The following is a 15,701-nucleotide window of genomic DNA, read 5'->3' as shown; positions in this document are numbered from 1 at the left end:
TTCCACACAATGATTTATAACATAGTGTTGTAGCGGCTACCGCTGGGTTTACACAATCGCCTTGCACCTACCAAGGACGCGGAGCGATCACCATGCCGGGCTCGTCCAGGACGCCCGGGCAGGCCCGCGCTCAACTTGCCAGGCCTCGGCCGGGACGCCCGGGCATGCCCGCCCTCGACTTGCCAGGCCGCGGCCAGGACGCCCGGCCACGCCCCCTCTCGCCTTTCCCGGGCAAACGCTCCGAGATAATGTGTGTATATATATTGCTGCCCGATAAACGGGCTTTTCAGAGTACCCGAGTTGTTTTGTTTCAATAAAGAAACTCGGACGAATTCCAGCTTTTTGTCGCGTCCATTCTTCCGATTACGTGGGAGCACAGCTCCTACAGTGTGCACATTTTGTACTGCACACGAGCAGAGACAGGTAGCCAGTGTAAAGATTGAAGGAGCGGAGTAACATGGTCAGACTTCTTCGCCTTACAGACAAGACGAGCGGCAGAGTTTTGAACCTTTTGTAACTTATCCAAGAGAAACTGAGGGCAGCCAGCATACAAAGAATTACAATAGTCTAGCCTTGAGAGGACAAGGGCACAGACCAGAGTTAGAGCAGCTTGAGGAGTAAGAAAGTGGCGAATGGATGCGATCTTTCGCAGCTGAATGTATGCTGATTTGCAAGTTTGAAGTACTTGCTTGGAAAATGTCATGTTACAGTTGAAAACCACACCAAGGTTCTTGGCCGACGAAACAAAGTTTACATCGGTTTCACCAACATGAATAGTGGTAGGAAGTGAACATTGTAGAGGACATCTGTGCGATCTTACAATCATAGACTCTGTTTTAGCATCGTTCAGCTGAAGTTTGTTTTGGCTCATCCACGCCTTCACGTCGGCAATACAGCCTTCTAGCACTTAAACAGTGGGCACGATTTGTTGAATCGTGCTTCCTTTGTATAGCTGATTGTCGTCTGCAAAGGCGTGGTGATCAACTGAATGTCTGGCAACAAGCTCAAATAGAGGCTGAGTGTACAAAAGAAAGAGGATAGATCATCCTGAAGAAAGATCATCCACTTTCTAAACTCCCCCCTTGCCCCTCCCCTCCTAAACTCCCCCCTAACCCCTCCCCTTCAAAACTCCCCCCCAAACCCTCCCCTTCAAATCTCCCCCCCTACCATCGCTGTCCAATTCTCCCCCCTCCCACCCCCTTCTCAAAGCTGCCTCCTCCCGACTTAATCTCCCTTCTATCTCATACCTCCACCTCCCCCAACCTTATACTTTCCTCTGCCCCACCCCCCCTCAAACAACCCCTCACTGTGCCTCATCCCATCACCATCAAACCTTTCGTCCTCATCCCTCCCTTTCTTGTAACTCTTCTGTAATCTCTGACACACTATTAACTGATCTTCCTACCTCCCCCGCCCATCCTTCATCTGACCCTACCCCTCCCCTCCCCTGTCCTGCACCCGATGCTCCCCCCCCTCTCCTCATTAACGATATGGACCTCAAACATCCGAGGTCTTCGCTCAAACCTGATTGATCTCTCCATTCAGGTTGCTTCTGACAATCCAGACTTGATCTGCTTAACAGAAACTTTCCTCCTTCAAGATGTCTCTGATTCCTTAATATCTCTTCCTGGTTACTCCCTCCTCCGGTATGATAGACCTGAGCCTCGTCCTGGTGGTGGGGTTGCTATCTTTATCAAAAACTCTCTTCCTCACTCTCCTTGCACTGCCCTCTCTCCACCCCACCCCCAAGAGTACCTCTGGCTACGGCTTCCTCTCCGCACCCACCTTTTGTTCATATGTGTTCTGTACCGTCCTCCAAACAGTGATGACTCCATTTACATGTCCCTGTCTGACAACATGGACCCACTTCTATCAACTCATCGCAACTCTCTCTTCCTCATATGTGGCGACTTCAACTGTCATCATGCCAGCTGGCTGGGTGTGGGTTCCTCTCTCACCAGCCATGGCACCTCAGCAAAGGACTTCTGTGACTCATTGGGACTGACACAATCTGTCAATTTCCCGACCCGGATCTCACTCAATGGAGTATCTTCTCTTCTAGACTTGGTTATGACAAACTTCCCTGCAAATGTCTGCTGCTCTTCTTCTGCTCCAATCGGTTCTTCTGATAATGTGCTTGTTAAAGTGGACATCTCTGGCCATTCTCAGAGAGCCTCCTCAACGTCGCCGAGTCTGGCATTTCACTCAGGCCGACTGGCACGGGCTGCAAGCAGCCATCAATCATCTGGACTGGTCTCCCATCTCTACTGCCTCTGACATCAATTCTTCCTGGGAATTCTTCCAAAGCAAACTGATCTCTCTCATGCACAGATTTATCCCATCTCATCTTCAGTTATCTTACCCTTCCTCCCGTCCATGGTACACTGAATCCTGTGGTGAGGCAGTTGCCCTGAAACAACATGCCTTTGCCTCTTGGAAGGCTATTCCAACTGAAGGTAATCTCAGTTCCTTCCACCAAGCTCGGTACAAGTGTGTGTCTACCCTCAGGAGTGCGAGAAAGCACTATCTCTCCACACTCAAGAATGAACTCTCAAACCTGTCTCCTTCCTCCAAATCCTGGTGGCATCTGGTCAAATCCGTTTCTGGTGTTTGTTCCCCCTCCATCCCCTCCCTTACCTCAAATGGCTACACAGTTGACACCACATGTGACAAAGCCGAATGCCTCAGCTCTGTGTTTGCCTCAAAATCTTGTGTCCCAAACCCATCTCTCTCTGTTCCCACCTTTCCCAGTCGAACCCAACTGCTCGTGGACTCTTTTTCCTTCTCTCCTGACAAGGTGGAGACGTTTTTGTCAAACCTCGACTCTGATTCTGCAACTGGACCAGACGGCATCAGCCCACGGGTCCTAAAATCCTGCTCTGCGGCTCTATCTCACCCTCTCTCTGTTCTTTTCACCCTCTCTTTTGCTCAAGGTCATCTGCCAGCATCTTGGAAATCAGCAAACATTACCGCTTTACACAAAAAAGGTGCAAAAATAGATCCTTGCAACTACAGACCATTCAGCCTGCTCCCAATTATCAGCAAAGTCATGAAATCCATCATAGCTTCGGATATCAAATCCTTCCTCTTCTCCAATGGCTTGATCTCCGATCATCAATTTGGGATTCAGACCAGGTCATTATACTCTGGACATGTTGCTTCTGCTGTCTCAACAATGGATGGAGGTCCTCAATTCCAAACAGGAAATCAAAGCTGTCTCCCTCGACATATCACGTGCCTTCGATACGGTCTGGCAACCAGCTCTGCTCACCAAACTCTCCTCCTATGGTGTCCATGGAAATCTCCACGCTTGGCTTGCGGACTTCCTCTCTGGTTGTAGTCAACGTGTGGCCCTGAATGGATTTCTCTCATCGCCCCTTCCTGTGCTGGCTGGAGTTCCCCAAGGTAGTGTTCTGGGCCCTGTGCTTTTTCTGGTCTTCATCAATTATCTCTCCGACTCTCTGGAAAATCCTCTCTATCTCTTTGCTGATGACTCCACTCTCTGCCGCTCCATTCCTCATCCCTCGGATCGGCACCCTCCAGCCTCCTCACTCTCTGCAGTCCTGGACAAAATCACAGACTGGTCAAACAAGTGGAACATGTCTTTCAATCCTGACAAATCTCACACTCTTACTATGTCTCTCCAAAACGACCGACTGGAAAACCCTCCCATCTACTTTCTCAACAATCCTCTCCAAGAAGTTCTGTCGCTCAAGCTTTTGGGTCTCACTATCTGCCATGATCTTTCTTGGGAAAACCACATTGCCAAACTGGCCTCCAAAGCCAGTCGCCGACTGGGCATCCTCCGTCGTGCGAAGTCCTTCCTTGGCACACCTGAGCTCCTCACCATATACAAGGCTTTCATCCGCAGCTCAATGAAATACTGTTCCCCCCTCTGGGCCGGTGCTCCTGCCTCACACCTAGCTCGGCTTCACACTGTTGAAGCCAAAGCTTTCAGAATCATTGGAATCTCCTGCGATGAAGCTAACTCCGAAGGCCTTTCTCTCACTCACCGCAGGCAGGTTGGTGGTCTTTCTGTCTTCTACCGACTCCTCTCCGGCCTTGCTCCCCCAGCTCTCTCTGTGCTCTGTCCCCCAAATATTCCTACAGGTCGCACAAGATCTGCCATCAACCCTCTTATGGTTAAACTGCGAAAATCTAGGCTCTCTGCTCACCTTCACTCTTTCATACCCCTTTTTCCCCCCTCTGGAACAAACTCCCCCACTCCCTTCAATCCCACTCGTCCCTCCAGGTCTTTAAAACAGCTGTTCACCACCATCTCTTATCTTCCCCCATCCAAAACCTTGATCGTTTCTACCCTCGCCAATTCACCCCAGATACACTTTTTCGAAATTCCAACTTATTTCCTGGAAGTCCTTGCAGTGTCCATATGTTTTATACCTCTCCAACCTCCCCCCAAGCCCTCTCCCTCCCACAGTTCTCTCGATGTCCCTGCTCTCAAATGTTGTGTTTGTGTCCTTCCCCCTCTCTCCCCATCTTGTCTACCGCTCCCCTTATTTTGTGTTTTATGTGTCGGTTGACTTTTGTGTGATTAATGTTAGCTCTTTCACGAGCCTCGAACTTGTATCCCCCCCCCAAAAAAAAAAAAAAAAAACCTTTTCAAATTTCTAAAATCCAAAATTTTCATCCAATTGACTTGAAATTTGAATAAAATTTGCATATCAGTTTACTGAATTCAACCACCAACTATTTTTGAGGTCACCATAAGCCAAAAGGTCAACATAGGCCGAATTTCTAATATTGTCAATTTTCATCCAATTAACTTGAAGTTTGAAGATGATTTGCATATCAGGTCACTGAATTCAACCATTAATTATTTTTGAGGTCAAAAGGATGCTCTATGAGTACCATTCTACTTTGTTCTGATTTGCCAAGTGTCGCTCTTTGAGTGATTTTTCATACTGTCTGTCTGTCTGTCTGTCTGCCTGCACAAAACGAGTATGCTTTTCGTTGCAACCATTGGTCTGATTGACACTAAATTTTTACCCTAGGAGCGCCTCCCACTGTGTAATTTTATAATGATAATTATGATGTCATCGGACACGTGGTAGGGTGCCATCTTGAATAAACCAAAAAACTTTGCACCTCCATATCACCAAAACTACTCCATGGAGAAAATTGAAACATGGTTCATTGTCAAGTATTCCCCATATGGAACAACATCAATTCATGATGATGTCATTAGTGTCTACATTATGACGTCATAATTAGACAAGTAGAATGCTTGATCCGATCAGTTTGAATTTTCTTGAGTGTGATCTACACAAACATTGTTTGGGAGAATTAAATTGATGATGTCATCATCCATGTCGTTCAGCAGCCATATTGGATTGAACATATATCTTCGTCGTCAATAAACCACCCAAAAACAGCAGCTCATAAACACCACACAAAATACACCACACTTGGTGAGGGTCTGCAATCTTTTATTGTTCTTTCTTGTTTAATAAGGATTTGTTGGGATTTGTCGACAAAAGCTCAAATAGTAAAAATGTTATGCCCTAGACACGTGCACATGCGCATGCATGCACGCACACGCACGCACACACACACACACACACACGCACGCACGCACGCACACACACACACACACACACACACACACACACACACACACACACACACACACACACAATGAGACAGAGGGGGAGGAGACACAGAACCACCAGAATGGGGGAGGTGGTCCAGACATAACTTCCAGTCGTGGACCAAGTGGAAACATCGGCACAGTTGGAGGGGATGATAATGAGAATGACGGATGATAACAGGCAGAAGGACGGATGGGAAAAGAGAGGTGAAGAAGAGAATGAGGTTGAGGATTACAGTATGTTGAGCAGTGAAGACTGAAAGAAGAGATGGCAAATAAAATAGTGGACATGAGAGTGACACCATTCAGGGAAAGACCACAACTATACAAGATCGAACAACTGACGAACAAAAATTGTGGTTGGGAGAACCAACAAAGCACTCAAGAGATTTGTACCAAAATCATCTCCATTAAAGTCGTGAGCAGAAAAGGTAACATGGATAATAAACATTGTAAAGAAAGCTTGGTAATTATTTACTTTTTCACGGAAACATGTTGTGATTTTCATTTTCTAATCAGACTTTATAAGATGAACTTCCAGCATTTTTCCAACTTTTAGTGCAAGTTTCCATTTGGAAAGACGTTGTTTTCACGTTATTAGATGATCATAGTTATTTCAAAGAGTAAAGATCGAGTTACCGAAAACTTTTTGCCTTGGTGCTGGGCAAAAAGTGCTGCTTATCTATCTTATCTAGTGCTGCTTATCTAGTGCTGCTTATCTATATCTAAAAAGTGCTGCTTATCTATAAATATGGTGCTGCTTATCTATTTGATCGAACAAGTAAAGGACCCGATGGACGGAATAATTCCCACACTTTGATAATGTGGTTCCTCCACCCTGAACCGCCAGGACTTCTAATGGGTTCTAAAGGGTAATTATAAAGGGTACTAAAGGGTAATTGTAAGGGGGTCTAAAAGGTAATTGTAATAGGTTCTAAAGGGTAATTATAAAGGGTTCTAAAGGGTAATTGTAAGGGGGTCTAAAAGGTAATTGTAATAGGTTCTAAAGGGTAATTATAAAGGGTTCTAAAGGGTAATTGTAATGGGTTCTCAAAGGTTATTGTAATGGGTTCTAAAGGGTAATTGTAATGGGTTTCAAAAAGTAATTATAGAGGGTTCTAAAGGGTAATTGCAATGGGTTCTAAAGGGTAATTGTTATGGGTTATAAAGGGTAATTGTAATCTACTATCGAAGAGAGATGTCTGTCTGTGTGTGTCAGTCTGTCTGTGTCGCCATTTTTATCATAGATGGCTGAACGGATCTTCGTCGAACTTTCAGAGGTTCATCAGTGCGTGCCTGGGAGTGTTTTAAGCCCCAAAAAAATGTAAAAATCGTTTTTTTGCAGTTAAAAAATAATAACGCTCGATCGTGCCTAAGCTTTAAAAAATCAATGACAGTTATATACAAGTACACATTCGCATAAATAAATGTGCTTTAGACTTTGTTTAGACTTCCCCCTCTCCTCCTCTCCCCCCTCCCCTCTCCCCCCTCCCACTCTTCCCCCCCCCTCCTCACCCTTCTCTCCCCCCTCCCTATCTACCCTCCCCTCCCCCCTTCACCTGGCAACGCCGGGTACTTCTGCTAGTGGGTTATAAAGGGTAATTGCAATGGGTTCTAAAGGGTAATTGTAATGGGTTCTAAAGGATAATCGTAATGGGTTCAAAAGGGTCATTGTAATGGGTTCTAAAGGATCATTGTAATGGTAATTGTAACCGCCTGACCAATGCCTGAGTCTCTTTTTTTTTTTTTTCCTCGGACCTGGTCACCCTGGTACCACACAACAAATACAAATGCATTGCGCACACAAGAGTGACTCAGCACGTTCCGTGCGCCTCACCACAGGTCGTTTCAGAGGGGTAGGCATATTTGACTATGTCTGCATTCTCAGGGAGTGAGGGATGGCGGGAATGGTTGGTGGGGGTTAGTGGTGGTGATGGTGGATTGGGGATCATGGGGGAAGTGGTGGAATGGTGGAGTGGGGATGGTGATGGGGGGATGGTGGGGGAGAGTGGCCAAAATTGGGTCTTCAGGGCCTTTAATGTGTGTCCGTTTGTTTTTTTGTGAATAATGTTAGCTCTTTCACGAGCCTCGATCTTGTCTACAAAAAAAAAAAAAAAGGTCTTTTGGATCTTCGGAGTGTTTTGGGTCTTCAGGGTATTTTGGGTATTCTGGGTCTTTAAAGGTATTTTCGGTATTTGTGGTATTTTGACTCTTCAGGGTCAATAAAGGTATTTTCGGTATTTTGGGCCTTTGGGGTATTTTGGGTTTTTAAGGGTCTTCGGGGTCTTCAGTGTCTTTGAGGGTCTTTTGGGTCTTCAGGGTCTTCACGGTGTTTAGGGGCTTGTGGGTGTCAAGGGTATTTTGGTTCCTCTGTGTCTTTAAGGGTAGTAGTAGGAAAATGTGGGACCTGAAGCACCAACCAAGTATTCACTGACGCTCATTCTCATTCAGTACGTTTGTTCGCTGTTAGTCAGCGCATTCAAGACACCCGATTCCCCTACTACTTGTGGTGGAAGGGAACATTGGGGGAAGGGGAATTAGGGACGGGAAGGAGATGGAGAAATGGGGGAAGAGGGAATTGGGGAGGGCGACTGCATTTGAATACACTCATGAAGTGGACCAATGAATATTTGTTTATGTTTTATTTTTGGGAATAATGTAATTTTCTTATAACACTCATAACGAATACACTGTGCACACATTAATACGAATACACTGTACACACATTAATACACTGTACACACATTAATACAAATACACAATACACACATTAATACGAATACACTGCACACACATTAATACGAATACACTGCACACACATTAATACGAATACACTATACTGTGGTGCTGTGCACACACGACTCGATTGCCAGAGAGGTAGGCCACAACGCGTTGGTACAAACAAAGAGTCTTTATTAAGAGCTCGCACTTCAGCACTGGGCGGGCTCGAGCTTAGAGCCCGCATATATGTCCCGAGGTCACGCCTTGTCCGATCGGTCGAAAGGCGGGGCATGCGCTTTCGTTCCCCGCCTGGACGCTCGCGCCACCCACTGGTGCGCGGAATTATTGTCCCTTGTGCCCGCCACATGCGCCCCCCCCAGAATTCCCGCGCACCTGAAGGGTGAGTTTGCGGGGAAGCCGGATGACCCGGCCGAAACGCCCCCTGGTGATGGGTGCAGGGCTGGGGGGTAGCGGGATGGCGGGGCTGGGGGGTCCGACCGCCGGGGGGGGGCGGCCTCGACACGGAGGCAGAGCTGCTTGTGGGGGGTGGTCCAGATCGAGGTGAGCCGGCTTGAGGCGGTCCACGGAGATGCGATCCGGGGCACCGCCAATGTCGATGGTGAAATATTTGTCCCCGGTCTCCAGCACGTGGAAGGGCCCGTCGTACGGGGGCCGTAGTGGTGCCCGGTGGGCGTTGTGCCGGACGAAGACATACTCCGCCGTGCGAAGCTCCGGGGCGACGTGGGAAGACGGGCAACCGTGGTGTGCCGTCGGCACCGGGGCGAACCTCCGGGCGGTCTCCTGAAGGGCGGAGCGCTGTTGCACCGCAGACCAAAGAGCCGTGGAGTCGGGGATAAATTCGCCCGGTACCCGCAGTGGTTGCCCGAAAACCAGCTCCGCCGAGGACGCGCGCAGGTCGTCCTTGGGCGCCGTCCTGAGGCCCAGCAGGACCCAGGGGAGCCTGTCGGCCCAGCTGCCATCGCGGAGGCTGGCCCGGAGCGCGGCCTTCATCGAGCGATGAAAGCGCTCGCACAGGCCATTGGCCTGGGGGTGGTAGGCCATGGTGCGGTGTAGTTTCACGCCGAGCCCTTGCACCACCGCGGCTCAGAGCTCCGAGGTGAACTGGGGGCCGCGGTCGGACGAGATGTCCGAGGGGGCACCGAGCCGGGCAACCCAAGTGGCGATGAAGGCTTGCGCCACATCAGCCGCAGACGTCGCCGCCAATGGGACGGCCTCCGGCCACCATGTGGTGCGGTCCACCATGGTGAGGAGATGGGTGAACCCCGGCGAGGGGGGCAGAGGTCCCACCAGGTCGACGTGCACGTGGTCGAACTGACGCTCGGGCACTGCAAACGGGGCCAAACGCGGCCTGGGTGTGGCGGTGGACCTTTGCGCGCTGGCACGCGAGGCACGTCCTGGCCCAGTCGCGGACGTCCTTCCTGAGGCCATGCCAGACGAACTTCACCGCGGTGAGCTTCTGGGAGGCCTTCGTGCCCGGGTGGGACAGGCCGTGGATGGCGTCGAACACTGGGCGCTGCCAGCCAGCGGGCACGATGGGGCGAGGCCGGCCGAGGGAGACGTCGCACAGGAGGGCCGCGCTTGTGACGTTGAACGGCACCTCGGTGACGCGGAGGCCTGTGATGGCGGTCCGCAAGGCCTGGACGCCGGGGTCGGCGGTCTGGTTCTCCGCCATCCGGGCATAGTCGATCCCGAGGTGGACCGCGTGCGCGACGGACCGGGAAAGGCAATCCGCGACCGGGTTGTCTTTACCCGCCACGTGACGAATGTCCGTCGTATACTCGGACACGGCAGAGAGGTGACGCTGCTGCCGTGCCGACCATGGCTCGGCGACCTTGGCCATCGCGAACACAAGGGGCTTGTGGTCGACGAAAGCCATGAACGGGCGGCCCTCCAGCAGATGGCGGAAGTGTCGGACCACCAGGTGGAGCCCGAGCAGCTCGCGGTCGAAGGTGCTGTAGCAGCGTTCGTGCGGGCGAAGCCGCCGGCTAAAAACGCCAGCGGTTGCCAAGCACCACGCACCCACTGCTCGTGCACCGCCCCCACCGCGTAGTCCGACGCGTCGGTGGTGAGGGCGATCGGCGCATCGGGTGCCGGGTGCGCCAGCATGGTGGCGTTGGCCAGGGCCAGCTTTGTGCCTGCAAACGCCGTGGCCATCGGCTCTGACCAGGCGATATCACCTTTGCCCGGCTTGCCCCGGAGGGCCTCGTGCAAGGGGCGGAGGAGCTGGGCGACGTGGGGCACGAAGCGGTGGTAAAAATTTACCATGCCCAGGAACTCCTGGAGCCCCTTGATCGTGCGGGGTCACGGGAAATCCCTGACCACCTCCACCTTGGCCTGTAAAGGGACGGCCCTGTGCCTGGTGATGCGGTGCCCCACGAAGTCGATGGCGGCGACGCCGAAACGGCACTTTGCGGGGTTGATGATTAGGCCATGCTGGCCCAGGCGTTCGAAAAGCATGCGGAGGTGGAGCAGGTGCTCCTCCCGGGACACGCTCGCGACTAGGATGTCGTCCAGGTAGACAAAGCGGAAAGGTAAGTCGCGCAAGACGCTGTCCATAAGCCGTTGGAATGCCTGGGCTGCATTCTTCAACCCGAAAGGGATTCGCAGGAACTCGAAGAGGCCAAAAGGGGTGATGACGGCCGTCTTCGGGACATCGCCCGGTTGTACGGGGACCTGGTGGTAGCCCCGGATGAGGTCCACCTTGGAAAACACGGTCGTGTTTGCCAACTGGGCGGAAAAGTCCTGGATATGCGGGACCGGGTAGCGGTCGGGGGTGGTGGCATCATTGAGCCGGCGGTAGTCCCCACACAGCCGCCATCCCCCGCTGGGCTTCGGCACAACGTGCAGAGGAGAAGCCCAAGCGCTGTTGGAGCGCCGTACGATGCCCAGCCGCTCCAGCGTGGCGAACTCCGCTTTCGCCACGGCAAGCTTCAGGGGTTCGAGTTGGCGTGCCCGGGCGTAGACCGGCGGCCTGACCATGGGTATATGGTGCTCCACCCCATGTTTAACGGCCACCGCTGAGAAGGTGGGCCGTGTGAGGACCGGGAAACTTGCTAGGAGGCGGGTAAAGTCATCCGCTGCCGGAAGCGTGCAAACTAAACTCGCCGGGACGGAACCTTCCAGCAAGCCGCTTGGCATGCCGCTCGGTGAGCCGCTCGGTGAGCCGCTCAGTGAGCCGCTCAACGAGCCACTCAGCGAACAAGCGAGCGAGCTGAAGGTTTCGGCCTGGACGAGACATCTGCGCTTCACGTCGACCATTAGCCCATGCGCACATAGGAAGTCCGCGCCCAGCAGGGCCATTGGCACGCTGGCGGTCACGAACGACCATTGAAAGCGCTGCCCTCCGAACCGCAGTGAGAGGCAATGCTTCCCGAATGTGCGGATGGGTGTACCGTTGGCGGCAAGCAAAGCGGGGCCCTGGCCGGTGGCTTGCTTGTCGGACGTGGAGGCGGGGAGGATGCTTACCTGCGCTCCTGTGTCGCAAAGAAAACGGCGCCCAGACAAGGTGTCCATGATGAACAGGAGGCTGCCGGAATGGCCGACGCTCATGGCCGCAAGTGAGCGCCGGTCGTTTCCCGACCTGTCAAAAGAACACGGCGGGCGGCACGTTTTAGCCTTGCGGCCGAACCTGGCATGGTAGTAGCACCAGGTTTGCGGTGGTGGCCCCCGCGGCGGTCGTGTCGGCGGCGGTGGTGGTGGCGGCGGCGGTAGTGGGCGCGGCGTAGCAGCGGCCACGAGGGAAGCAGGGGGCGCTGGAGCCTCCGCACCAGGAGCCACTACGGCAGCGCCGTACACCGACCGCATGTCGCAGGCCGCGAAATACTTGTCGGCCTCTCCAGCCAGGGCGCAGGGTTTCGTTAGTTTGGAACCGGCCAGCGTGAGGCGCACCTGTGCAGGTAGCTGGCGGAGGAAAAGTGCGCGGAACAAGAAATCCGGGCGCTGGTCTCCAAGCAGCGACAGCATGAAATCCATCCAGACGGCTGGTCGTGTGTCGCCGAGGGCGGGAAGGTCCAGGAGGCGGTCGGCCCGTTCGATCTCCGTGAGCCCGAACGTGGCGAGGAGGAGACATTTGAGTGCCTCGTACTTGTTGTCGCCCGCCGGGCGCCAAAGGATGGACACGACTCGGGTGGCAGTGCCGGGCCCGAGGGCGGCGACCACGTGGTAGTACCGGGTCTCGTCCGCCGTGATGCCTCGGAGCTGAAATTGAGCTTCGGCCTGCACGAACCAAACGTCGGCTTGCGCTTCCCAAAACTCGGGGAGTTTGATGGCGACGGCGTTGGTAGCCATGGCGCGTTCGGGGGTCAGCAACGGCTGAACCAATCAGGGTCACCAGTGTGGTGCTGTGCACACACGACTCGATTGCCAGAGAGGTAGGCCACAACGCGTTGGTACAAACAAAGAGTCTTTATGAAGAGCTCGCACTTCAGCACTGGGCGGGCTCGAGCTTAGAGCCCGCATATATGTCCCGAGGCCACGCCTTGTCCCCGGGCATGGCCGATCGGTCGAAAGGCGGGGCATGCATTTTTGTTCCCCGCCTGGACGCTCGCGCCACCCACTGGTGCGCGGAATTATTGCCCCTTGTGCCCACCACATTAATACCAATACACAATACACACATTAATACTAATACACTGTACACACATTAATACACAATACACACATTAATACCAATACACTGTAAACACATTAATACGAATACACAATACACACATTAATACTAATACACAATACACACATTCATACACAATACACACATTAATACTAATACACTGTACACACATTCATACACAATACACACATTAATACCAATACACCGAAAACACATTAATACCAATACACAATACACACATTAATACGAATACACTGTACACACATTAATACGAATACACACTACACACATTAATACCAATACACAATACACACATTAATACCAATACACTATACACACATTAATACCAATACACAATACACACATTAATACCAATACACAATACACACATTAATACCAATACACTATACACTATACACACATTAATACCAATACACTATACACACATTAATACCAATACACAATACACACATTAATACCAATACACAATACACACATTAATACCAATACACAACACACACATTAATACCAATACACAATACACTATACACACATTAATACCAATACACTATACACTATACACACATTAATACCAATACACTATACACAATACACACATTAATACCAATACACTATACACTATACACACATTAATACCAATACACTATACACACATTAATACCAATACACTATACACACATTAATACCAATACACTATACACACATTACTACTAATACACTATACACTATACACACATTAATACCAATACACAATACACACATTAATACCAATACACAGTACACACATTAATACCAATACACTATACACAATACACACATTAATACCAATACACTATACACTATACACACATTAATACCAATACACAATACACACATTAATACCAATAGACAATACACACATTAATACCAATACACTGTACACACATTAATACCAATACACTATACACAATACACACATTAATACCAATACACTATACACTATACACACATTAATACCAATATACAATACACACATTAATACCAATACACAATACACACATTAATACCAATACACAATACACACATTAATACCAATACACAATACACACATTAATACCAATACACTATACACTATACACACATTAATACCAATACACAATACACACATTAATACCAATACACAATACACACATTAATACCAATACACAATACACACATTAATACCAATACACAATACACACATTAATACCAATACACAATACACACATTAATACCAATACACTGTACACACATTAATACCAATACACTATACACAATACACACATTAATACTAATACACAATACACAATACACACATTAATACCAATACACTGTATTCACATTAATACTGATACACTGTAAATACTAACTAATCATCATCATAATGTTAATACATCATCGTAACTCACCGATTGCGTGCATGGTGCTTTTCTGCTCCCTCGATCAACGGCAAGGAAATCACTCTTTACTCCAATTGTGACCGTCTTGGTAAAGTTCTAACCAGTCTGAGCACATTCCAGAAACAGGTTGTTCAAAATATCTCGAAACGATTTGTTTTAATTCTGGTGAGTTTGTGCACCTTGTACATTATGTGCTTTGTTATATATCCAGATATTTATCATTGCAATCTGAACCCCATACAGCTCATTCTGTTTGGATCCGAGGTTCAAATTACAAATAAAATATAATACATTACTGGATACACGTTTACATTTCTTTGTCCTTCATACCATTTATGTACAAACTTTTTCACGAGTCTGAGATCATTGTAAACCAAGGATGCCAATCCTCATCAAGGATACTTCTCACAACGGCATCTTTAAAATGGGATGTGATGTGTTAAGATTTTATATTGAAACTAGGAAGAATACCCATCCCAAGTGACAGGAAAAGCAAGAAAAAGTATTCCCCTCGTCTCTCCACTTCCTCTCACTCCTCCCCCACCCCCTCATTCTCTCATCCTCTCTCCTCCCTCCCCACTCTCTGTCGCTCCTACTCACCCCTCTCTCTACCATCTCTCATTCCCCCTCTCTCCCTGCCATCTCCCCCTCTACTCCCTCCCTCCCATAACTCGCTCTCTTTCTCCCATCTCTCCATCCAATCTCTCATTCCATCCTTTCCCTTCCATCTCTCCCTCTCTTCCATCTCTCCCTCCCTTCCATCTATTCCTCCCTTCCATCTCTCCCTCCCTTCCATCTCTCCCTCCCTCCCATCTCTTCCTCCCTGCCATTCTCTCTCCTTGCCATTTCTCTCTCCCTCCCATCTCTCCCTCCCTCCCCTCTCCTTCCCACCTCTCCGCTCTCCTTCTCCCTCCCATCTCTCCCCCACTTCTATATTCCCCACCCCCCTCACTATTTGTCCGTGTCTATCCTTTTTAAACGGCTTCAATTTTCTTTTCAGTTTTTTTTTTGCTTTCACTATTCAGTTGTGACTTTTATTTGATACTTCATGTACCATACCAGTACTCGTTCCTGACGGGTGCACACAACTCAACAAAACACAGGGGATTACACACACAAAGTTATGGATTACGTCCAATGAATTATTTGCAATAAGGGAATGGGAAACGGGAATGGGTCGAAATGGGATTATATACATGAACGGGTCAAAATGTCAGGTGGGATTTATTTGGTGAGCTTCAGGCATAAATGTGAAATGCACAAATGTACGGTGTATGGTCGTTCTTAATGAGGACTACAATTT

General features: G+C 49.7%; 1 protein-coding gene across 1 annotated transcript in view; it reads right to left on the bottom strand.

The window, feature by feature from the left end:
• LOC137437433 (protein FAM3D) overlaps nt 1-14,927 on the bottom strand; it is a 115,156-nt gene extending 100,229 nt beyond the window's left edge. The window contains exons 1-2 of the mRNA XM_068131749.2: nt 14,729-14,927; nt 14,408-14,503 (exon numbers count right to left, since the gene is read on the bottom strand). Coding sequence (XP_067987850.2) covers nt 14,408-14,420 — 13 coding nt within the window. The 5' untranslated portion in view covers nt 14,421-14,503; nt 14,729-14,927. The remainder of the gene's footprint in view (nt 1-14,407; nt 14,504-14,728) is intronic.
• Between the last annotated feature and the right edge of the window lie 774 nt (nt 14,928-15,701).

Source organism: Myxine glutinosa, chromosome 12, assembly GCF_964187855.1.
Source record: "Myxine glutinosa chromosome 12, kmMyxGlut1.1, whole genome shotgun sequence".
NCBI classification, from domain to species: domain Eukaryota; kingdom Metazoa; phylum Chordata; class Myxini; order Myxiniformes; family Myxinidae; genus Myxine; species Myxine glutinosa.
The sequence above is the reverse complement of the archived record's forward strand: the minus strand, read 5'-3'. Positions and strand labels throughout refer to the sequence as shown.